The 26,202-nt window shown below is 42.4% G+C and overlaps 1 protein-coding gene across 4 annotated transcripts in view; it reads right to left on the reverse strand.

Moving 5' to 3' along the window:
• Positions 1-22,473, reverse strand: part of LOC110530949 (paired box protein Pax-3-like) — a 35,109-nt gene extending 12,636 nt beyond the window's left edge. For 2 of the 4 annotated variants that reach the window (XM_036985811.1, XM_036985810.1), the window contains exons 1-5: positions 22,052-22,473; positions 21,163-21,398; positions 20,613-20,739; positions 20,042-20,188; positions 3,129-3,328 (exon numbers count right to left, since the gene is read on the reverse strand). In XM_036985811.1, the coding sequence (XP_036841706.1) occupies positions 3,129-3,328; positions 20,042-20,188; positions 20,613-20,739; positions 21,163-21,398; positions 22,052-22,136 (795 nt within the window). In that variant the 5' untranslated portion in view covers positions 22,137-22,473. Of the gene's footprint in view, positions 1-3,128; positions 3,329-20,041; positions 20,189-20,612; positions 20,743-21,162; positions 21,399-22,051 lie in introns of all 4 variants that reach the window. The other 2 variants (XM_036985809.1, XM_036985808.1) reach the window with 1 other exon arrangement.
• Positions 22,474-26,202: the final 3,729 nt, after the last annotated feature.

Genomic DNA, 26,202 nt, shown 5'->3' on the forward strand with positions numbered 1-26,202 from the left:
GCTCAGGCCCTGAAGCCAGGATATGCATATAATTGGTACCATTGGAAATGAAACACTTTGAAGTTTGTAGAAATGTTAAAATCGTGTAGGAGAATATAACACAATAGATATGGTAGGAGAAAATCCAAAGAAAAACAAACCAGCATTTTTCTTTTGAGAGAGACCATGCGCTTACAATGGCAAGTATAAGGACATACTCAATTTTAGCTCCCAGGATGCAATTGATATGGCTTCCACATGGTGTCTGCAGTGTATGTTAAAAGTTTCAGACTTGTAAATTTCAAAACGAATAAGAAATATCAGTTTTTGTACAGGGATACAGTCTTGTTTGCCCGCGCCATGAAGACCAGACACACCTGCTAAAATCGGTTTCCTATTGAACATACTTCTTTCTGTAAGAAATATTGTAGTTTGATTACATTTTAGGGTATCTGAGGAGTAAATAGAAACATATTTTGACTTGTTGAAACAAGATTTTCGTATTCCTTTCTCTGCATACTGAACGAGTGGATTACTCAAATCGATGGCGCCAAACTAAACTGACTTTTTGGGTAATAAAGAAGAATTTATCTAACAAAACGACACTAAGTGTTATAGCTGGGACCCTTTGGATGACAAATCAGAGGACGATTTTCAAAAAGTAAGTGAATATTTAATCGCTATTTGTGAATTTATGAAACCTGTGCCGGTGGAAAAAATATTTTGTGGGGCGCCGTCCTCAAACAATCACATGGAATGCTTTCGCTGTAAAGCCTACTGTAAATCAGACAATGCAGTTAGAGAATTTAAGCTTTTAACCGATATAAGACACTTGTATGTAGCTAAATGTTTAATATCCATAAATTGTATGATTATTTTTTTGAATTGCGCATCCTACAGTTTCACCAGAAGTTGTCCCGCTAGCAGGGACGCCTAGCCCCCTAAGCCATTTTGCCACAACTTTGGAAGTATGCTTGGGGTCATTGTCTATTTAGAAGACCCATTTGCGACCAAGCTTTAACTTCCTGACTGATGTCTTGAGATGATGATTCAATATATCCACATAATTTTCCCTCCTCATGAAGCCATCTATTTTGTGAAGTGCAACAGTCCCTCCTACAGCAAAGCACCCCCACAACATGATCCTGCCACCCCCGTGCTTCACGGTTGGGATGGTGTTCTTCGGCTTGCAAGCAAGCCCCTTTTACCTCCAAACATAAGGATGGTCATTATGGCCAAACAGTTCTATTTTTGTTTCATCAGACCAGAGGACATTTCTCCAAAAAGTACCATCTTTGTCCCCATGTGCAGTTGCAAACCATAGTCTGGCTTTTTAATGGCGGTTTTGGAGCACGGGCTTCTTCCTTGCTGAGTGGCCTTTCAGGCTATGTCGATATAGGACTCGTTTTACTGTGGATATAGATACTTTTGTACCTGTTTCCTCCGGCATCTTCACAGGGTCCTTTGCTGTTGTTCTGGGATTGATTTGCACCTTTCGCACCAAAGTAAGTTCATCTCTAGGAGACAGAAGGCGTCTCCTTCCTGAGCGGTATGACGGCTGCGTCGTCCCTTGGTATTTATACATGCGTACTATTGTTTGTACAGATGAACGTGGTACCTTCAGGCGTTTGGAAATTGCTCCCAAGGATGAATCAGACTTGTGGAGGTCTGCATTTTTTTCTTTTTTTCTTTTTTACTTCCCATGGTGTCAAGCAAAGAGGCACTGAGTTTGAAGGTAGGCCTTGAAAAACATCCACAGGTACACCTCCTATTGACTCAAATGTTGTTAATTAGCCTATCAGAAGTTTCTTATGCCATGACATCATTTTCAGGAATTTTCCAAACTGTTTAAGGGCACAGTCAACTTAGTGTATGTAAACTTCTGACCCACTGGAATTGTGATACAGTGAATTATAAGTGAAATAATCTGTCTGTAAATAATTGTTGGAAAAATGACTTGTGTCATGCACAAAGTAGATGTCCTAACTGACTTTCCAAAACTATAGTTTGTTAACAATACATTTGTGGAGTGGTTGAAAAACAAGTTTTAAACTTCAACTGTACTTAGAAATAATTTGAACACTGCAAATTGACGTCAAGAATCCCAAACAGTTTTTGACAAAAACAAAATCATTTCAAATCTGGATCCCACTTGGAAACGATGACATACAGTAGTATGCCTCTCTATTTATGCGTGGGGATATTGGGAAGAGACTTCCTCAATTAAAATCACTTTGAGCTGATTTCCTGGGAATTTTACAGTCTTTTATGTCCAACACTGAAAATGATATACAAATGTAAATATATTCTTTGTATTTTTTTGTTTTGAACACTTGGGGGCCTAATTAAAATCCCCAGCCCATGGGTCGCCTGTTGTGGAATCCTGACAAACCCATAAACCAATGAAATCACTTTAATGGGTTAATAAAGAATCTCTAATTCTGGCTTCTTTTTTAGTTGCTTTTAATAGATATATTTTTACAACAGATGTCAAAAAAGGAAACTTTTATATCTGAGAATACAGTGAGGCCTGTGTGTGTGTGTGTGTGTGTGTGTGTGTGTGTGTGTGTGTGTGTGTGTGTGTGTGTGTGTGTGTGTGTGTGTGTGTGTGTGTGTGTGTGTGTGTGTGTGTGTGTGTGTGTGCAGCTGACATGTGACTGATGTCTGGAGGGGGTGAATGGCACCATGCCAGGCCAGTTTAACACCCATATTGCACATATCCCCAGGAATCTCCAGCCCAGCAGATCACAGAGCAGTCGCAGACCAGATTGGGCCCCTGGGACTGTGGACAAAGACCTCCAGAATGTGTGTGTGTATGGGGCGGCAGGGGTTAAAGACATCCCAGTACAACTGGTGTCTGTGTGTGTGTGTGTGTGTGTGTGTGTGTGTGTGTGTGTGTGTGTGTGTGTGTGTGTGTGTGTGTGTGTGTGTGTGTGTGTGTGTGTGTGTGTGTGTGTGTGTGTGTGTGTGTGTGTGTGTGTGTGTGTGCGTGCGTGCGTGCGTGCGTGCGTGCGTGTGTGTGTGTGTGTGTGCATCTGAGCATGCATGCATGCCTGCCTGCCCATGTGTGTGTATGTGCTTGCCCATGTTTGTGTACTTCTGTGTGTATGTCTGCATTCTTGCCTGTGTGTGTATTGGTCTTCACTAACCTGAACTCTGGCTTCTGTGAGTTTGGCCCTCTGAGCTAGCTCTTCTCTGGTGTATATATCAGGGTAGTGTGTTCGTTCAAAGGCTCTCTCCAGCTCCTCCAGCTGCTCAGCTGAGAAGGTGGTTCTACTGCGACGCTGTTTCCTCTTTAGTGGCAGGCCCGGCTCGGAGTCCACGTCCGAACCCTCGTCTGAGTGGCTGGCTGCAAACACATAACAGATAATGGTTATTCTGATTGGCCGGTTAGAAAAACAAAACAGGAAAGCTGTTATTTTGAATGGAGGAGGGGGGCAACAAAATGTATTTCTAAGACTTGGAATGTAAAATAAACCCTTGACCTTTATTAGAGAGACACACAGAAGCAACAGGTGTCAAAGACTTGGGATAAATCCTGCAATGTAATGTAATGACTAGGGCCCATAGTATGACCTGGGTAGCTCCTGCGGTCAGGGAATAATATATCTAGTTCTCGCCCACTATGATGTGACCTTAGGGCTTTCACAGGGTGGGATCACTTTAAATTGATCCTCAACACCCCCTTCTAAACTCCACACAGGCTCCAGTGGATCCTAAGGTGATCAAAAGAGAGCCCAGAGAGACCAGTAGTCCGTTTAAACATGGATTAAAGGAGTCGTATACCTGTTGGGCAAAGTAGGATATCACCATTTTTTTATGAAACATTAATCCCAGATTGTGTCTTTTATCTGTTTGCTCAGTTGAGGGCTGCTGGACAGCGGGACAGAGAGACAGAAGGGACAGAAGGACAGAGGGACAGAAGAATATAGAGAAAGACAGATGGACAGAGAGACAGAGGGACAGAGGGACAGGATAATATAGAGAAAGACAGATGGACAGAGAGACAGAGGGACAGAGGGACAGGAGAATATAGAGAAAGACAGATGGACAGAGGGACAGGAGAATATAGAGACAGAGGGACAGAGGGACAGAGGGACAGACAGACAGACAGACAGACAGACAGACAGACAGACAGACAGACAGACAGACAGACGGACAGACGGACGGACAGACGGAGGGATATAGAAACAGACAGACAGATAGAGGGATATAGAAACAGACAGACATAGGGATATAGAGGCAGACAGACAGAGGGACAGAGGGATATAGAGGCAGACAGACAGAGAGACGGAGAGGGCTTTTAAGGCCTAATTCAGCAGAAGAGTGGTGAATGAAGGCTTGAGGCTGGGAGACTGAAGGACTAAAGCAGCGTATGGGGGGAGGCTAGCTGTCTATTAAATAATGATTAGGGTCCTCAAACTAGCGTGACAGCCACCCATTGTCCACCATTACGTGTCTGCAATGCACTCGTCACACACACACACACACACACACATAAACGTATACACACACACATGCATCTGTCTGCTGTGTCTAGAACCTCTGATTTCACGCGTTGCTTTTTCTCTATAACAATGTTTCCAACGCAGATGGCTACAGACAGAAAGGGTTAAATTCCATTCCCTTGAGCTCTTTGCCTGAGGGACCTTCTAATCATGAAGTCTGACAGAAGGTGGGACAGAGCTTTAAATAGGGGGCTGTCTGAGTCTGTGCTCGTATGTCTCATAGACCCAAACATCCACCTAAAAGCAGAGGCAAATCCAGTTCTATTGTAATAATAGTATTACCCATACCAAGACCACCTCATGTCTCTCAGTGAGGCATCAGAGAGGAGGAAAGAGCTGGAGAGAAAGAGAGAGAATATGGTGTGGATGCATGGTTAATGGAGGTAACCTCTCCTCAACGCTTCTCCTCTCTTCAGCTCTCTCTTTCTCCTCCCTCTCTCCTCCCTCTCTTCAGCTCTCCCTCTCTCCTCGCTCTCTCCTCTCCTCTCCAGATTTAGGTTTAATTAAAAGTAGAGAGCCAGGCAGGCAGGGGAGCGGGGCTTCCGTCTCTCCCGTCTCCTCAGTGCCATTCTCTGGAGCCGAACAGGAAATGCTTGTGCTGGTTGCCAGTGAGAGCCCATCCAGGCATTACACAGGGATTTGAGCTCTGGGAATTCTGCTGTGGCTCTGGAGCGCCGAAACAAGATTCCAACGCAGGGAAGAGCTCTTTATTAGATTCAGACCAGGGGCACCGGACAGAGCATTGAGAGCAGAGAGACTCATGGGAGATTTGTTGGACGTGAAGAGTAAATATCCATCAGTGCAGAAAGTTTTGAGCCATGATTTGGAATACTGGTCTGGCTGGGATGTTTGTGTTACTTTGACAGGAATGTTGAGGAGAGGTATGTACACAGCATCAACCCTAACTGATAAACTGATCAAGTATAGATTTTTTTCTGCAGTGAATTTTACATGAATTCTATTGGGATGCTATTATGTCCTAAACTATCAAATAGTCTCAAAATCTTCCCCAAAATGATTCTGCCCCAAAAGCAACTATACTTGTTACTCAAAACATTCACAAAACAAGAAACTGATTCATTAAGCGATAAACAAGATAAAAACCAAACAAACCAATAAACAAATACACACATCATGGTCATTGCCATTTAAAGGATAGAAGAAAGAGAGAAAATGTGACAGAAAGAGAGCTGAAAACAAGCTGAGAAGAGCTAAGAGAAAAGAAGGAGACCAAAAGAAAGCTGAAAATGAGCTGAGAAGAGCTGAGAGAAAAGCTCCCCAGCAGCACTGTATCATGTTAACTGCAGGGTGGTGGTGCACTCCTCTTTTCTCTCTCTCTCCCTCTCTCCCTCTCCCTCTCTCTCCCTCTCTCTCTCTCTCTCTCTCTCTCTCTCTCTCTCTCTCGCTCTCTCTCTCCCTCTCCCTCTCTTTCTCTCTCTCTCTCTCTCTCTCTCTCTCTCTCTCTCTCTCTCCCTCTCTCTCTCTCTCTCTCTCTCTCTCTCTCTTATTAGTAACTACCGCAAAAACACTCCATCACAGCCTCTACTTTAATGAAAAATGACAGTGTTACTTTTGTCATCCTTTTGGCCCTCTTTCTCTCTCGTTCTCTCCATCTCTTTCTCTCCGTCTCTTTCTCTCCATCTCTTTCTCTCCATCTCTCTCTTTGGGAGTGTTATGGCCCGGGTTCCTTTGTATGGCAGAGGGGAAAGGCCTGTGGCAGGGCTCTATTGGGCTGATTTCCACGCTCCATCTGTAGAATCCATCAGGGCTGCCCCGGCCCGCATTCAGGGCCCTGTCACCTGCCCAGCAGGGGAGTGAGGGAATGGGGGTCTGGGTGGGTGAGCGAGGCAAGGGGGGTTGTGGGGGCACAAAGAGGGCCAGAGAGGGGCCACTGGGGCTGTAGAGGGGCACAGCAGGGGAGCACCCCCCCGCCCCCAATCACTCCCACCCTCCATCTATAGCCAGAGGGGCATGGGGGTTGGTGGGGGCATGGGGGTTGTGGAGTTGACAAGATGAGGGGGGTGGGGGTAACTGAGATGGGAGCTGAATGCACCTGGAGAAGATAGACAGAGGTGAAGGGGTGCTACGGAGGGAATGAGAGAGAGAGAGAGAGAGAGAGAGAGAGAGAGAAGAAGAAGAAGTACAAGTGGGGTTGCTCTCTATTCTGCTCCACTCATTGTTAAAACTGTCCCTTCCACCACGTCCATTTCCATTACTCCACTTCCCTCTTCCTCCCGCCACAACCGCCCACGTTTGAGTTTGAGAATACCAACCACGTTCCGATGCCCGTGGCGGATCACAACGAGAGGGCAACATTGACGCAAACGCAGGAACCTAGAGCAACAGGGTTCCCACACATTCCCATCAACAAACAGGAGAAGAGGATACTGAACACACAAGGGGACCTCCTCACTTCAACACTCAAATCAAATTTTACCCTGGAGCTAGGGTGCTGAAAATACAAAATACTCCACAGTTTGGCTGTGCCTCTGACAAAATCTAAATTAACGTAAAAATGGATTATTTTCCCTGAGGAGGAAATTGGTTTTGCTGCTGAATTACCCACTAAAATAGACATTTAAACAAAGCAGGACCAGGACGTGTAAGGCCAGTAGATAAAGGATACATTGAATAAGGTTGACAGAGCGACACAGTAAGGATAGATGGATATGTAGATTTCAACAGGTACGTAGTTTGTGTTAGACAGTGCTTCCCTCTCGAGCATGAAACACACAGAGAATCTCACTGCCAATAGATACTTATCACAGTGGGAGGCCATTCCTTCTTTTGCTAGAACAAAAGCGGTAACTGCTGGGTGCCAAACCAGTGGCGACGAACCTGACATTTCTACTTTTAGAATCGCAATGCACGTCAGTAGCCAACAACTTGACTTTGAGCCAATCAGAGAGCACGAATCCCCACGTGGGGGGAGCCAACAGGAGTGACAACAAAAAAGAAAAAATATGGGGGCATGAGCCAGTCACAATTAATATGCAATTTAGGCTATGGGATGGGAGCTAGCTAAGTGCACAGATGCAATGCACACAACACTAAATACTTCCTTCAAACTATGTAACCACTGTAGCTAATATTTACATTATCATTAAATCACAATGGATTCGTTTCCATGAAAAACTGCCTGTGTTAGCTGCCGAGTTAGCGCAGTGTCCTTAGCTAACTAGCTAGGTTGTGCCAGCTAGCGAATATGCTAACATTAGCTAGATATTTCAACAAGTGTCTATGGTCTGGCACTGGCAGTATGGGATTATGTGTTCAATTGTTTCTTTGTCATCTTGCTAGGTAGTTATCTACCTGTGGCCATCAAGTGCTTTCTACAAAATAGCAACATTAGCGAAGCTATCTAGCTTGTTAACATTGGAATCTAGACCATGAACTAAGCAACACATACGGACATGCATTGCCAAACAACGCTACTGCCACATTCTGGATCGGAGTATTTTAACAAGGCTGAGTGGCTGACGACTTCTAGGTCTTTGCTGTGTGAACACAAAACTGCCGACAGTGTTCAGAGGTGCTGAGTACTGTCGGCAAGCAAACGTTTGACAATCCTAACGGTGTGTCTGAGATTTTAAATCATTACAGTGTCTTAGATTGATGCGTTGAGCTCTTTTTGGTTATAAAGCCCTCTTGCATAATCTTCCGCCGTACCTTACTAAATTGTTAACCTTCAGACGTATAAGTTACCAGACCTGGACTCAGGGATCCATTCAATCGCCAATGAGTCTGCATTGTTTTTCATTTGCACCTCTCGTGAGGAATCCTCTCCAAAAATCCTTCAAGTTGGTGGAGTTGGTGCCTTTAGGCGGGCAATTCAGGCGGATGTCAGAGGGCCTTTTTACCGAAGAATATGTTTGTTTCATATCATTGTGTTTTGCTTTTCGAGTTTTGTGTTTGCTTTTCATGTATTGTGTAACAAATGTGTATGTAGATACAGTTGACGACGAAAGTTTGCATACACTTAAGTTGGAGTCATTAAAACTTGTTTTTCAACCACTCCACAAATGTATTGTTAACAAACTATAGTTTTGGAAAGTTGGTTAGGACATCTACTTTGTGCGTGACACCAGTAATTGTTCCAACAGTTGTTTACATACATATTATTTCACTTATAATTCACTGTATCACAATTCCAGTGGGTCAGAAGTTTACATACACTAAGTTGACTGTGCCCTTAAACAGCTTGGAAAATGATGTCATGGCTTCTGAAACTTCTGATAGGCTAATTGACATAATTTGAGTCAATTGGAGGTGTACCTGTGGATGTATTTCAAGGCCTACCTTCAAACTCAGTGCCTCTTTGCTTGACATCATGGGAATATCAAAAGAAATCAGCCAAGACCTCAGAAAGAAATTGTAGACTTCCACAAGTCTGGTTCATCCTTGGGAGCTATTTCCAAACACCTGAAGGTACAACGTTCATCTGTACAAACAATAGTATGCAAGTATAAATGCCATGGGCCATCATACCGCTCAGGAAGGAGACGCATTCTGTCTCCTAGAGATGAACATACTTTGGTGGGAAAAGTGCAAATCAATCCAAAAATAACAGCGAAGTACCTTGTGAAGATGGTGGAGGAAACAGGTACAAAAGTATCTATATCCACAGTAAAATGAGTCCAATATCGACATAACCTGAAAGACCGCTCAGCAAGGAAGGAGCCACTGCTCCAAAACCTCCATATAAAAGCCAGACTACGGTTTGCAACTGCACATGGGGAAAAAGATTGTACTTTTTGGAGAAATGTCCTCTGGTCTGATGAAACAAAAATAGAACTGTTTGGCCATAATGACCATCGTTGTGCTTGGAGGGAAAAGGGGGAGGCTTGCAAGCCAAAGAACACCATCCCAACCGTGAAGCACGGGGGTGGCAACATCATGTTGTGGGGGTGCTTTTCTGCAGGAGGGTCTGGTGCACTTCACAAAATAGATGGCATCATGAGGTAGGAAGATTATGTGGATATATTGAAGCAACATCTCAAGCTTGGTCGCAAATGGGTCTTCCAAATGAACAATGACCACAAGCATACTTCCAAAGTTGTTGCAAAATGGCTTAAGGGCAACAAAGTCAAGGTATTGGAGTGGCCATCACAAAGCCTGACCTCAGCTCTGTCAGGAGGAATGGGCCAAAATTCACCCAACTTATTGTGGGAAGCTGGTGGAAGGCTACCCGAAACGTTTGATCCAAGTTAAACAATTTAAAGGCAATCCTACCAAATACTAATTGAGTGTATGTAAACTTCTGAAAGCTGAAATAAATCATTCTGTCTACTATTATCCTGACATTTCACATTCTTAAAATAAAGTGGTGATCCTAACTGACCTAAGACAGGGAATTTTTTTACTAGGATTAAATGTCAGGAATTGTGAAAAACAGAGGTTAAATGTATTTGGCTAAGGTGTATATAAACTTCAGACTTCAACTGTATGTATATTGTAATTGTTGTGTATTGATGTGTATACAGGGCTCATCTGTGAAAGATACCGTGGTCTCAGCATGACTCTCTTCTTAAATAAAGGTTATAAAAGTCGTATAAAAATGTATATGCCGTTTACACAGAAACCCGCGCTAACACATGCAGACACGCCCACAACGATTTACAGATGACTGACATGGCCAAAAGCACACACACAAACCTTAACTAAACTAAATGGTTTATGGATCCAGGAAGCAGACAGGCATGGCACACACACAGAGATGTGAACCGTCAGACTGTCACTGTCCATTACAATCACCTCTAGCAGAACTGTATTTAAGAGTAGAGAAAAACCTCCAAACAGACCAGACCTCAAATAGGGACTGACTGGGCTTGTTGACTGTGTCGAGTCCAGTGGCCAAGACACACCCTGGCAAGCATTCCCTCTTCACCCTACTCTGAGATGTTAACACGAGGAGACACATATTACACACACATAGTGGCTGACACACACATACACACACACACAGAGTCACGACTCGCCAATACACACACACACACACACACACACACACAAACACACACACGCAAACACACCCGTACACAGAGTTGCCAATACACACACACAAACACACACACACACAGTCACCAATACACACGCTCTGACTTTGCAATCTCAGCATAAAGATGTAGAAAGAGAGGGAGAGAGGAAGAAAAATAGGTAGATTGAAGGAAACTGATGGAGAAAGAGATTAGAGAAAGAGCCAGAAGGACTGAGCCGGATAGAAGGAGAGAGAGAATCCAGAAAGAGACAGAAAGCAACAGAAAAAGAGAGATACAGTAGGTATAAATAGAGAGAAAGGGTTTAGAGAGAGGGCCATATGGGGCTGTTTATGACGGGGCTGGTCGTAGGGCCGGGCGGCCCTTCCTCTAGGGGCTCTTAATAGAGAGCGTAATTGAGATGCTGACATGTGTTCCCCTGCACCCAAAACAAAAGGCAGAAGAGACAAATTAACTAGTTATTTGCACAGGGAAGTAGATCTGTCCCTTTCAGAGAGCAGGACTGGATGGCCGACTCACTGAATAAAACAGTACATCATCGCCATGGAGGCGTGACAAGGAAAAGCTAGGGCTAGACCCAGCAGATGCACACAGGGTATAATGGTTAACTGACAGCTTATGGCCCCAGCTGGAGTTAACAGTGTGGTGAGAAAAGGAGGAGAAAGAGGGGAGGATGGGGAGGAAGAGGGGAGTGGGGCCTGGCTCTCACTTGACTTGCTAAGGAGCCCCCAGGAGTCTGTTGCAGCTGCCTGGGAATGAGGGAGGAAGGGACGAAGGAGGAGGGATGGAGCAGGGATGGAGGGTGAGAGAGCAAGAGAGAGAGAGAGAGCGATTGGAGAGCGGGCTGCGGAGATCACACACAAAGAGAGTCAGCGATATGACGTTAAAAAGATGTATCACTCTCTGATATAGCTGAAGTGGCAAAAAGCCCCAAACGGCCCTGTGCAGGGCATTATGTGGACCCAGTGTGGGGCATCTTATTATTTAGTTCCAGTGGGGTGGAGTGAGGTGACAGTTTCACGGTGGCATTGCCACCCCCAAAGAAGGGACAAAGCAGTGGCACAGTACCCATGCAGGGCCACATGAACAGGCCAGTCTGCCACACGCTCCCCCCCAGCACTGACCCACCCCGGCCCAGCCGCCCAAGCCACCCGCTCCCCAGGTGCATAATGGCCCTAGTGGGCCTACTCTCATAGTCTCACACCAAGCAACCACCAGCAGCATTCCAATTCACTTTAGCTTTACACATCCATGCAATAATATCAGAAAAACCTACAAGATTCCTATAATATTGGATGACTATGTAATATGTTCTATAGCCCAGAGAAATAGAACGGGAGTCTATTAGCTGTCATGGTGACCTAAACATTATTTTAACCTTCTCTTCCTGACGAGGAGATAGTTTTAACAGGCAGTGACCCTAAGTCGCCCTCTGACCCTGCCAAACTACACCCCCATGTACTGTCATAAAGGAGAGGGGGCAGGAGAGGAGCGGAGGTTGGCTGCTGACCCCTTTACAGGCCAACATCACCCCTCCACAAAAACTTCATAGGCAGTGAACGGCCAGAGTTCAACCACTGTGGCATTCCTCAGTTTCTCTTCTTTTCCATAACACATTCTGTAGGCTGTGATGTGTCTTTCTTTCTTTTTCTCCTTTTACTGGTTAGTCTGTCTGTCCTGGTTTCTTTATCTTAACGTTCTGATATTTTCTCAATTTTTTAGGCATATCTCATCGTGCTTGGATAATGTTCGCGTCTAATCGAGATGCACAAAGACGCGAAAACAAAAGCAGACTTTTTTTTGTTGTTGCTCTTTTCCATGAGAAAACACGACTAAAAAGAGCTACGAAATGACTCTACCGTGTCCATTCCATTCTGCGCCGAACTAAACTGCTCTTAAAAAATAATAAAGAAGCCAGGCTAAACCAAGTTAAGTGATTGACAACGCTGTCTGGCTTTACTCAATTAACTATCTCATTGTATCGAAACCTTTTTTTTGCCAGAACTCCCCTCGCCCCTCACCCCCCCCCCCCCCCCCCCCCGACCTCATTCTCTCCGAACTCCTTTATCCTCCACCATCACAGAGTTTTGCTTAGCTAATACTTCCAAGGAAATAGAGCGTTCTCCTTGACCTTCTATTGGTCACTCTTCTCTTTCTCTCTTCTTCTCTCTTTCTCTTTCAGCCACTTCAAACTGTCTCTCTGGGCAGTGGGGAGAATGTGACGGGAGTCCATCAGCGACGAGAGGCAGGCCCAGGGCAGGACCCCGCTCCCTCACTTCAAAGTTGGCCTGCATTCATTAATTGTCCTTTGAATTAATATCACAGTCCTCACAATGCGGGTGCCAGCACAGAAAGAGGATTTAATGAAGCATAGAGCCTGTATTCACTTGCAGATAAACCAGTGTGGATTTTCTTGAGAGAGAGTCTTGAGAGTGATGCTTTGACATAGGCTGAAGTAAATGTGGTGTGTATAGCCAGGGTGAGAGGAGATAAATAAGGGAGTGAATAGGGAGGGGGATGCTTTTCAATGCACCGCTAACATACACTACATGAGCAAAAGTATGTGGACACCTGCTCGTTGAACATCTCATTCCAAAATCATGGGCATTAATATGGAGTTGGTCCCTCCTTTGCTGCCATCACAGCCTCCACTCTTCTGGGAAGGCTTTCCACTAGATGTTGGAGCATTGCTATGGGGACTTGATTACATTCTGCTACAAGAGCATTAATGAGGTCGGGCACTGATGTTGGGCGATAAGGCCTGACTCGCTGTCGGTGTTCCAATTCATCCCAAAGATGTTCGGTGGGGTTGAGGTCAGGGTTCTGTGCAGGCCAGTTAAGTTGTTCCACACTGATCTCGACAAAGCATTTCTGTATGGACCTTACTTTGTGCACAGGGGCATTGTCATGCTGAAACAAGCAAGGGCCTTCCCCAAACTGTTGCCACAAAGTTGGAAGCACAGAATAGTCTAGAATGTCATTGTATGCTGCAGCGTTAAGATTTCCCTTCACTGGAACTAAGTGGTCTAGCCCGAACCACAAACCATTATTCCTCCTCCAACCAAACTTTACAGTTGGCACTGTGCATTGGGGCAGGTAGCATCCTCCTTGCATCCACCAAATCCAGATTTGTCTGTCGGACTGCCAGATGGTGAAGCATGATTCATCACTCCAAAGAATGCGTTTCCACTGCTCCAGAATCCAATGGCGGCGAGCTTTACAACACTCCAGCCGACGCTTGGCATGGTGATCTTAGACTTGTGTGCGGCTGCTTTGCCATGGAACCCCATTTCATGAAGCTCCAGACGAACAGTTACTGTGCTCATGTTGCTTCCAGAGGGAGATTGGAACTCAGTAGTGAGTGTTGCAACCGAGGACAGACGATTTTTATGTGCTATGGGCTTCAGCACTCAGCGGTCCCGTTTTGTGAGCTTGTGTGACCTACCACTTCGCGGCTGAGCCGTTGTTGCTCAGCCGTTTCCACTTAACAGCACTTACAGTTGACCGGGGCAGCTGCAGCAGGGCAGAAATTTGACAAACTGACTTGTTGGAAAGGTGGCATCCTATGACAGTGCCACGTTGAAAGTCACTGAGCTCTTCAGTAAAGCCATTCTACTGCCAACGTTTCTCTATAGAAATTGCATGGCTGTGTGCTACTTGTATAATACACCTGTCAGCAACGGGTGTGGCTGAAATTACTGAATTTACTCATTTTAAGGGGTGTCCACATACTTTTGTATTTATACACTACCATTCAAACGTTTGGGGCCACTTAGAAATGTCCTTGTTTTTGAAAGAAAAGCAAATATTTTGTCCATTAAAATAACATAAAATGTATCAGAAATACAGTGTCGACATTGTTAATGTTGTAAATGACTATTGTAGCTGGAATATCTACATTGGCATACAGAGGCCCATTATCAGCAACCATCACTCCTGTGTTCCAACGGCACATTGTGTTAGCTAATCCAAGTATATCATTTTAAAAGGCTAATTGATCATTAGAAAACTATTTTGCATCTTGTACAATGCTGTGTACTTCTCCCTTCACAGAACAGCGCAAACTGGCTCTAGCCAGAATAGAAAGAGGAGTGGGATGCCCCGGTGCAAAACTGAGCAAGAGGACAAGTACATTAGAGTGTCTAGTTTGAGAAACAGATGCCTCACAAGTCCTCAACTGGCAGCTTCATTAAATAGTACCCGCAAAACACCAGTCTCAACGTCAACAGTGAAGAGGTGACTCCGGGATGCTGGCCTTCTAGGCAGAGTTGCAAAGAAAAAGTCATATGAAGCTCCAGATACTCAACAAGTCTAAAGAAGGCCAGTTTTATTGCTTCTTTAATCAGTACAACAGTTTAACACAATTGCAAAAGAGTTTTCTAATGACCAATTAGCTTTTAAAACGATAAACTTGGATTAGCTAACACAACGTGTCATTGAAACACAGGAGTGATGGTTGCTGATAATGGGCATCTGTACATCAATGTAGATATTCCATTACAAATCAGCCGTTTCCGGCAACAATAGTCATTTACAACATTAACAATGTCTACACTGTATTTCTGATCAATTTGATGTTATTTTAATGGGAAAAATTGTTGCTTTTCTTTCAAAAACAAGGACATTTCTAAGTGACCCCAAACTTTTCAACGGTAGTGTACATTCTCGAAGTATGCAAGCGAGGAGAATCTGGACGTCTCTTACTTAATAGCTGAGCTTACGATTTTATAAAATGGTTCGCAGGAAACGACAACACACTACAGAAGTCAAAAATAAGCTACAACTTCGAAAAAGTGAACTTTCATTTTAACTTGATCCAAAAAACACCAGGAAAAATCCAAGTGGAAAAGGTTAAGACCAAACACATAAGTTAATCAAAAATGTGTATGACACTAAACTGCCTCTATGTTTGACTACCTGTGATGACACCAAACATCAAATGATCTGGGATACATCATTTATTAATCTGTTGGTGTTAATAAAAACTCTCAGCCCTGAATGAATTCTGATCACTCCATCCAACATCAATCTCCAAGAAAGAGTTGCTATACTCCAGCTATTGTGAATTTGGATTTCTGGTGTGGCATACTGTCACAGTACAGTTAAATTGGGTTTATATAAGTATTAATAACCCAGGCAGGGAGACAGCCAGTGATCGCACACAGAGTCAAGACCCAGCTATTTCTCTTCTCTATCCCAGTGCCTGGATTTCTCCACTGCTCTGCCTGGAGGCAGAGATGGAAAGTAGTTGGTAGAAAACATTCCACTGGTCGCAATGAGGCACTGTTGTTTGTTATGACTGGAGATAGTCTCTCTCTCTCCATCTCTCAATCCCTCTGCTTCACTAAGACAGCGTAAAAACGCACGGACCGCTGACAAATATACAACGTTATAGAAAATCAATGTCTAACTTCCCTAAAGGTTTCCGCTGTTGTGTCTGAGTTTTTTTTTTTTTTTGGTGTGTTCCTGACATGGTTGGCTATTACTGAGTGAGTGAGAGACATGCGTTTATTGAAATTTCTGAATGTCCTGGGAGAAAAGACATTATGAAACATTCTAATTGGTTTATAGGGTTTGTGGAAATACACAAATCATAGCGACCATTGATAAGATTCCCTATAGATTTAGCTTCAACCGAATGATTGCAGTTTGCATATTACTGTCTATGCATGCCACGTTTAAAAATGGCTCTCACTTTTTTCTGTTTCTCTGTTCTCTCTCTTTCCCTCTACTCTTTCTCCCCCCCCCCATCTCTCTCTCCTCTCTATCCTCTCTCTCCTCTCTCTCCTCTCTCTCCTCTCTCTCCTCTCTCTCCTCTCTCTCCAAACTCTCTCAGTCCATGCCAAAGTAGTGGGGAGCCAGTTTTCCCACTTTATTTACACAAACAAAGTCCTACTCAGTTTCTTTGACAAAAGCAGCTAAATCTTTCATGTTTTGTCAGCACTTGATTCCTCCTGTCCCCCTGGCTATTTGCCTGCCCCAGGACAATGGAGCCAGGAGAATGGGAGCAGATTTTGTGAATGTGCCTCAATGAAACCAATTATTACATGTTGACTGCGTTCACCATGGCAGATTTGAAAGAACTGGGCTTATTCAATTTGGCACCGCGGGATTCCCTTTCAAGATAAGTTATCCCTTTGACTGTTTGTATTTCTGAGCTTTTCTTTTTTTCTCCCCCCCACCCAAACCCCCCCATTGTCATAAATGGAATCTGCAAGAGTAGGCTACTCCTCTTTCATGACTTTGGTTATTTTAATTAGCTAAATGAGGCTAAAGGGGTGTCCGTTGGTGTTATAGTCATAAACAGAGGAAGGTGGTGTCATTCATTAGGAGGCAGTTAATGTGCCAGTATTTATTGATTAATTAACATGAAACCATTCATTCAGTTTAGGAGACCACTTCCATGCTGGTATCGTTTATGTAATTTTCTCATGCAAGATTGACAAGGTTGAGCACTTTCTGCAGACAATTTTTGCACCAAATGAATGTGTTCATACTAATAGAAAGTATTTACTATGTCCCCAATTTCTGTTTTTTTTGTATTTTTTTTTTTTACTACTGTTAAATAATTGGTCAATCACCATAACATTCTTAATTATATATAAATAATCGAATTTATACATTTAACATTTTGTTTCCCCTGAACTCAACTATACATCTTAAACAGGAACTGCAATCGTTTAACATCAGATTCATTTCCTGATTAAAAGCGCGACATTTACCATTTGCTTGGGGGCATCCTTTTCCCAGAATGCTCTAGGTGCCCTGTAATGTCATGCAGATCTAGTAGTAGCTACCTGGTCCCAGTATAGCTACTTCATCCCACTGAACTCAATAGTGGCCTTTTCCCAGACAAATAAATCAAAACAGAGCAGCTTTGATCTCTGCACTTAAGGGTAGCCAACAATGGAGGCCGAGGCGAAAGAAGCAGAGAGGAACAGTCCTCTCTCTCCTGCAACAATAGCCTCTACAAACACCTACTTAATCAATATTTGGCCAGAAGACACCCTCTCCATACCCAAGACAGCCTTTTCACATTCTAATGAAGAGCTTTAAAGGAAAACGAAAACAACAAGATCAACTACTTCCACAGGCACACACAAGAGGATAAGAGAATTACATATGGCCATTGCAGACTGAGGGAAAAGGGAAAGTAGTCATTGGACTGTGTTTGAATTGGAATATAATTTGAGTAGACAACATTTCAGATATGCCATTATCAACACTTGAGTTTGCTCTGAGCTAATGAGTTAATGTTGTCATTGTGGATAAGATTAAGATGATTAGTCTGGCAATGTAACAAGGGGTCGAGGTACTGAATTAAAGGAAAATACGTTGAAGAATTCTTCCCAAAACACTCAACTATATTTCTTGAATCTAAATAACACATAAAAACAACAACTTTTAGTCCATTCAGACGTTTGGCATATTTTAAAATAAATAGGCTGTAAATCATACTGTGATACATCTATAGGTCTGTGATACATCTATAGGTCGTATTTAATTTAATGTCACTTGTTGTGCACACTTGTTGCAACGTTTTATCATGCCTGGCTGTTCCTAACTTACAATATCTATATCCTAATCATACACCTCTCTCACAATATCTGCAAGCCTGTATAATATATCTAAACAAGGCATCATCAGCACGAATAGATAACAGAGAAATGGATGGGAATAATATCAGATATCGAAACAACCATAATCAAAAGAGCACTATCACATCTCCATAAATGGGCTATAGATTGTTTTGGACAAATTTGTCACAACCCCGCAGGAAAAATATTAACCAAACTGAGAGAATACATTTTAAAAGGTTAACAAAGTAAATTGCCTATCCTGATCTGTATTCGCGATGCCTCGCCTGGAAAAGGGCAGGAAAGCGGCTATACATATGGCATGAATGCGCGCGCCGCGGGCGAAGAGGACCGGGCGGGCTTTGTCCCTAGATGAAAGTGGGAAGAAATAAAAGGTTTGAGTTTAATCTACTAGAAAGGGTTTACACTGCGATGACTGATGTAAGGAGTAGTAAGCAGACCATGCCTCCTGCGCAACGAGTCTAAACACATGAGTAAAATAGCGATAAGAAAGGCCTAATCATTTGAGGATGCTTGGAAAATGTGTAAAAAAAAATGTTGAGTTCTTCAGATATGTATTTGCTATAAGTGAAAATAATTTACCCCCCCCCCCCCCCCCCAAAAAAAAATACAAAAATACAAATAATAATATGTAAAACAGGCAATGTGTCCCTTCCGAAACCTTGTTATGAACTTGGAATAGGCTTTGCTCACATTTCTAAAATTGTATGTTTAAAAAAGTCAGTTTCTGAAAGTATAGCCTACATTCCTGAAAAACCAACAGGTCACCAAGCAACAGGTGTTCGGGAAAAATCCAGGTCATAGGGAGAGATAGGATGCTGTCTCGTTCTCTCTGAGTCTGAATAGCAAACCCATCTCTTGACGCTGAAAAAGTCTCCAAATGAACATTTTGTCGTTGAAAACGGCCATTTTCTCTCGGCGCGCAGTCTATAAAACCGGCCGGAGTTGCCCATTGGTGTTATCTGAATTATTCATCGCTCATTGCGGGTCCATAATGTCTTCTCCCAGCCTTTTGTCAGCGCATTTTTTCTCCCTTTCTCTACACATTTTGAAAAGCTTTGGCGTCTTTTTGTACACCACTGAGCCGCTTGCTATAGCAGGCCTTTGTGCGCCTGAAACCGAAGTGTGAGTCTCAATAGACTCTCTCGCCTTTGTCCGGCAAGTTCATCCTCAAGTGTCCGATTGTGTGCGGAGGAACCGTCTTTTTTATGGGGGACGGAACAGTTGGGCAAATGTTTGATCAACTTCATATGGAAACGTTTGCCTTTAGCAAAAGTTTCGTTTAGTATAAACACAGGCATGCAACTCAAAAGTCCATATTCATAAAGTTAGGCTAGGGCTATATTGCAGAAAACCACCAAAATAGTTGTTATTTTCAAATGCTTAAATATTCGTTTTTTAAAATTCAATATCTATCTCATATCTGCACAACAATCATTCCGCTTGACAAACCAACCACAAAAAAAGTTAAACGTAGAATCACGCGTCCAAAATGTTTTATTTAGTAAACGATTTAGGTATTTAATTAAATAGTAATGGTCCATGATTATATTTCCATTTATCGCATTATATGGGTATTCTAATTCAATTCTGCATTTTTTTTCTCTGCACATTATGTAGGCCGTACCCATCTGAATTTAGTGTAATATGCAGGTTATTTGCTAATTCAGCATCTTCAAGAGACAACAACACATTTTTAATATTCCCCCTTTCTCCCAATTTTCAACTGTCTCAAGTGGCCAACGAATTAACCGACTTTTTAACTACTTCTAAACAACATCTCAGCACATATTGTATCACAACCAAATATAGAAAATTGAGAGGAAAAGAAGCATTCCATACTTCTGAAATAAAAATAATTTTCTAAACCAAAATTGCACCCTTGTCCAATAAGGAAACCGTGGCCTACAGTCAACATCGCCAAAGCTTTGCACTGCTTTTGATTAAAACCATTACTCACATCTATCCCCGAGGATGCCGTCGATGCTGTGTTTCGCTCGTCTTTCGTTCTCTTCCAATTCCCTTTTCTGGATTTCATCATCGTCCTCCTCATCTTCTCCTCCAACTCCCCCGAATTTACAACGCATGATACGGCTGATTGAACTCACTTTCAAAGTAAATACATAAGTGATAAATTGTTAGTAAAAAAATCATGCTTGAATTGATGAAAGTGCCAACATCCAATGCATATTGTCTTAGCACCTGTTGATTGGTTTTCACCTCGCAATAATGTTTCACAAAATTCTATTTATATCTGTTTATATTTTCAAACTTTCAGAATGTTTACAGTTGTTGCAATAGGGGTGTCATTATTGCATGCTTTTATGACTTTAGTAGACCTATAGACTATCTTCTCCTGCACTTTTTTACTAGGCGTATGCAAACGCATAATATTATTGTAGGCTTATACGATTTTAGTTAAGTAGTGTACATTTACATATTGGACACTATGCTCTGGTTAAGACAATGATAATATATGTTTGGTTTGTAGATCTTTAAGGTAGAAATTATTAGTTAAAAAATGTAAATACCTGAGGGGATGTTGTTTCTGTCGCAGATCCCGTCTTTGAGTAATTTATCCCTGATTTCCCAGCTGAACATGCCCGGGTTGTCTTTCTTGTATTCCTCGATCTTTTTGTCCACATCTGGGGTTGTTGTCTGCTTCAAGTGGCAAGGATGCAGGAAACATTTCATTAGGCCTATGATTGCTATTGCACATGTATTTATTTTAATGTTAAAATAAATTAGGCTACACTGTGCCTAATAGGCTATACAGTTCTGTTGAGTTTTATCTTTTACCTGATCGTTTTCAAAACCCATGTTTTGACAGTCTGTATTAATATGGTGCTAAAAGTGTGCATAAAATAAGGTCTTATAAATTAAATATGTATTCGAAATAATGAATAGCATATGACAATAAATTATACCACACAAAACTGTTAATTCTTATATATCCTTTTAGTTTAACGGCCTGTCATCCCCAATTACATGTATCCTGTTGGTGGCATGTTGAGGTGCAGCCCATTAAGTTGGGCTTGACAGAGACATCGCTGCTATACAGTCCGGTTCTAGGGCCCTCACCTTGGGTTTGCTGCCTCCGATGGACCCGGGCCTGATGGAGCCTGTCTCCTGGTACCGGCACAAGATTTTGGACACGCATCCATGGGAGACTCGGAGCTGGCGGGAGATGACACAGGGTCGGATGCCGTGGTGGGCCATCTCCACGATCTTGTGGCGGATGTGGTTGGGCAGGGGTCTGCCGTTGATAAACATCCCACCGAGCTGGTTCACCCGGCCCTGGCCTAACGGGGTAGAGACTGGACGGAGGGAACGCATTTCATTCAATAACAACAACAAAAGTAAACCCCAGCAGCAAAAAAAAAAAAGCCTAAACAATCAGGACTATATTTATTTATTCAACGTTTATGTATCCTATCTCAGTGAAAGGGGCTATATTTTTCAAGAGAGACCTGTTGCAAGAAAATATGTTAATAACATATCATTTGATCTCGGTCTTTTGCTAAATGTTTAATTGTTCTTGCTATTACATAGGTTAGACTTAATTGATGGTGCACAATGTAAATCAATATAAAATGTATAACAAGAGCATTGTTGATGTTTTGATATCAACTGCTACTATGTTAATTCAATTGAACCAGGGATTGCTACAAACTGTTTATGGCTTAGTAGGCTAGTGTAGGCTACTTACAGTTTCCAATAGGCAGCCTACACATTTAGGGAATACATCAACTTTCATTCACTTGTCAAAATGTTAGTTCATGTGTAGGCCTACTGTTAATTGTCTGTTAAAAGGCCACACTAAGACAATTATTTACATATGAACAACAGTTTTGCAGCTGTTCAAAGTTGACACAATATCAACACTTGCTTTCTGATTGAATCCTAAACAAACAAACAAATCTTCCAATACGCAAGAAACATGCACTTGGTTCCATTTGCAATAGCCTACCTTCCAGAGAGTAGCCTCCCCGCGGGTAGTTTTGGTGTGGGTTCGGGCGCATCATCCTCGGTATGCCCCCCGCTAGTGCTGTCATGTCTCCTAAAACTCCGCCAACGATGCCTTGCTCTCGACCAAATCAACACCAACCCGTAAACTTCTGAAATATTATGGGATCCACAAAAACGTATAGCTTAAAGGCCTACACGTTGGCTTCGATGGAGCAACAGGACAGTCTCCACGGGTTGCTTCGTCAAAATAACAACATGCAAGAAAAAACGCAAGTTAAATCCTTGGAGAATGGTACATTTGTCGATATTCAACGTGGAGTGTGAAAATATTGACAAAGCAATGTTTGCCTCTGTTGAAAGTAAAGGCCGCTTAGTTGGAGTTGTTGTTGACACTTTATCTGAATTGAGAAGATGGGTGGAAGTGAAACATTTTATAAGTTGTTGCTCTCCTTTCTCCTCAGTCCTTCCAGGCCTCTGATTGGCTTAGAAAGTCGAATCCCAGGGGCGCTGAGGGTGCATTTTGATTGGCCGACTGTTTTCTGTAGTGACCTCACGGGTTCAAGGCGTTGAGTCTTGTGGTGCTCCCGAGCTTTTGCTTTCACAGAATCTGATCCACGATCAGCCCTCCAGTCATCAACGGTAAAGGCTATATGGTCCAACCATGTTGATGGATGAAGATGCGCCTTTTAGTGAAGGCTACGCTACCCCCTGTAAGTCACCAGTCACCAATGTATTGCTTCATTATGATGTGACTATTTCATAACAGAATTGCACATTCACCATTTTCTGCCTGTGAAAGAACACACACACGAACATACACACACACTCACACTGTTTGCTATGCACAGTGATTTTACAAACAGGAATTTATTGTGGTATTTAGACAGTAGTGCACTAATTAGAATAGAAGGAGCTATGCGACCCAGCAGGGTGTGACGCCTGGAGTGCAGTAAAGTTGTCTGTAGCGAAAGAAAGTACAATTGTGTGAAGACATTATTTATAACTTCATGAGTGTCAAATGCCCCCCCCCCCCCTTCTTTTATCACTCTCTCTCTCTATCGCACACGCGCGCAGACGCACTTCCACATGCACGCACACACATACACACAGCCACCCCAGCTAACATATATGTTTGTTTTTTTAAGTTGTGGGAACTTATGTTTTGATTTCACATTGGTTGTGGGAATGAATCCACGTTTCCTTACTGGTAAAACTGAACGTTTTTAAAACATTCTGAGAACAGAAGTGAAAATGTTGCCTGTTCTGCGTAAGTTAATTTTTAGGTTGCAGGGAGGTTCTGAAAACGTTTTACTCTGGTTCTGAGAACGTTTTCCTGGGAGGTTTTATTAACTCTGAGAATGGTTTTTAAATAACTTCCTTAATACTTTCACTGAATCTTTCAATACGACTTTTAATAACACTGCTAGCTTATTTTGAATCAACTTTTTTTTTTAACTCCAAGCACAGATAGGACACATGGAAATTAATTTCCATAGGCATCAATCATGCAAGCACATTTCTTTTTTATTGTGACACGGAATCACTGAGATTCAAACCTATGATCTTATGTTCGCTATCCATGGAATTAGTCCACTGCACTATGAAGATGGAGCTAGCATGCAATGTTCTTTTAAGCATACATTGCTGTTAATTTGTGTATATTCAAACAGAACCCATTTCAAAGGAAACAAGCACTCATTATTAAGATCAGGTGTGGCCAATTCGTGGGCGCAACCGACACACCTGAACACACTTAACAAGATAGAGGATAGAGAGTTTCGTTGATGCTGAGGACTGAATATACACGTTTTTAAATAACATTCGTAGAACGTTCTTGGAAAACTTTCTTGTGTTTTTTATGGAACGTTGTCTTCAAGTTCTGAGAACGAAATGTATGTTCTTAAGTAACATTCTTAGAATGTTCTCCAAACCTTACTAAAGTGTTCTTGTGGGGTTTTTTTTTGGAAAGTTTGCTTAACGTTCCCGAAATAATTTGAGAACATGATTTTAAATAGAACCATGAGAAAACTGATAGTAAACATTATGCTGAAGTAGCCTACTGAAATTCCCATAAAAGAACATTGTTTCTAAACTTTCTTGGAACAATTTGAGAACATGATTTTAAATAGAACCATGAGGAAAAATGTAGGAAATGGTATGGTGAAGTACTGATATTACCACAGAAGAATGTTGTTGAGAAGAAAGTTCTCTGAACCCTTTGAGAACATTCCCAATGTTAAACTAGTTGGTGAACGTTCCTGGAACATTACCAACATTTAAATTAAATGTAACCATATTTGAACCTTTAGGAAACGTTCTGTAAAAATCCTTAGGACTCTATTGACACACCTGTGAGTCAATCTAATTAACATGATAAACAAATCCCCTTCAAAATCTGCCAGTTTAAGCTAGAGATATGTTTTTTTTTGTTACATGGTCTGTGTCCCAATCCACCACATCTGCCTATGTTGGCCTTCAGCATCTGCGGTGGAAAGTGGCAGGGCTACAGCATTGTTTGTCAGACCAGGAGACATCCCTAAAATCTGACATTTGTAGCGACCTCCACAAGCCCCACGGGACTCATCTGAAGTCGGTACCTGTTGATGTGTCAACTTCCGGTTTGTAGCGTCTGAACCGTTTGGGCTACAAACTAATATGACCCCCACTATGGAAAAGGGGGACTCTGTTTTGCTCTACGACCCCACAAGTGTCACAGGATTCATCTGAAGGTAACCCGGGTACCGGTTTAAAATATGAATGGAAGTATGAAGGTAGTTTTGTAGCAACAAAAGAAATTGGTTAAATATGTGTCCAAAAAACGAAATCCCCCTCCCGGCTTAGACATTTAGTGGTTAAGGTAATGAAATACCACCCCCCCCCCCCCCCCCCCCCCCCCAAAAAAAAATGTTGGTCAAGTTCCGTAATTCCTTAAATGTGCTGAGAATGCCAGAAACTATCCTGCACTGTTCCCATAAAGTTGTGGGAAGGCAAAATAACCATAGGATGACCATGTTCTCACCAAGCTCTAAGAAACATATGGTTCTCAGAACGTTATGTGTGCTAGCTGGGACTTGTACCCCATTCAGAAGTTTTTGTGGAGGCTCATTGAACAAGTCATGTCAGTCAAAAAGCTTCTCCCATTCACCACTCCCATCAATCAAAGGTATGGAGATCATTCCAAGTGAAGCCATTGAGTTCTAACAAAACAACGATTTTTTTTCCCTCCAAATTCCACATTGATACTTACCCTAATATTAGCCTACCCACCGACTGTTAAGGTCACATTTCCAATCAGTGAACTGAACGAAAATACAGTTTTGTATTAGGATACTTATAAGAGAGGTATAAACTACTTACTTGTGAGAGGTCGTGGCTGTTTTAGGGCCTGGAATATAGTAACCGATCAACAACTCATAATCACATGGCGAAGTGCATGAAAGGGCAACATGTCAAGGCATATCAGTTGATAGAAACTATGAATATAGGCTATTCTGTGTGCTCTTACAGGCCTATAGGAATTTAGTCAATCCCAACAGATTGAGCCCTACAACATTACTGTGGTTGACATTAACCACAGTTTAATTTTGATGCCAAAAATACTTCCATGTATAAACAACAGAAAAGTTCGAGAGTGGTTTTCCTTTGGAATATTGTATGCCATCTTCACGTCTATGTGTGCGCACCCGGGCGCGCCGCGACCCTTAATAACCGGTGATTATGGAGCGTTTCGGTCCCAGGTGCTCTGTAACCAGATTAGGGCCGTCACCGTGGCGCGAGGAGCAAACTGGAAGCCGGGCAAACCGGCAAACTGGAAGCTCTACAAGGGAGAGCGTCATTAGTTATGATTTTAATTGACATTGCTGGAATAGCTGAACAATAATAAATGCTTCTGATGAGAAGGCCCTATGCCTAAAGCCAATCATAGCCTATTTGCATAATGGTGTCACCTTTTTATTAATGGAAATAATTTAGGCCTGCGTCGTTTTTAGCAATGTCCTTGAGTTGTTCAAAAAGAGCAACTTATTGTTTCTTATTCATATTTCTATGTATTTATAAATAAAGTGTATATTATTGTTATTATACTTATAATTAATATTATTATTGTAGTCCTTATTATTATTTAATAATAACCATTTGTATTATTAACTTTAT

The sequence above is a fragment of the Oncorhynchus mykiss genome, chromosome 8 (assembly GCF_013265735.2).
Source record: "Oncorhynchus mykiss isolate Arlee chromosome 8, USDA_OmykA_1.1, whole genome shotgun sequence".
In the NCBI taxonomy this organism is placed as follows: Eukaryota; Metazoa; Chordata; class Actinopteri; order Salmoniformes; family Salmonidae; genus Oncorhynchus; species Oncorhynchus mykiss.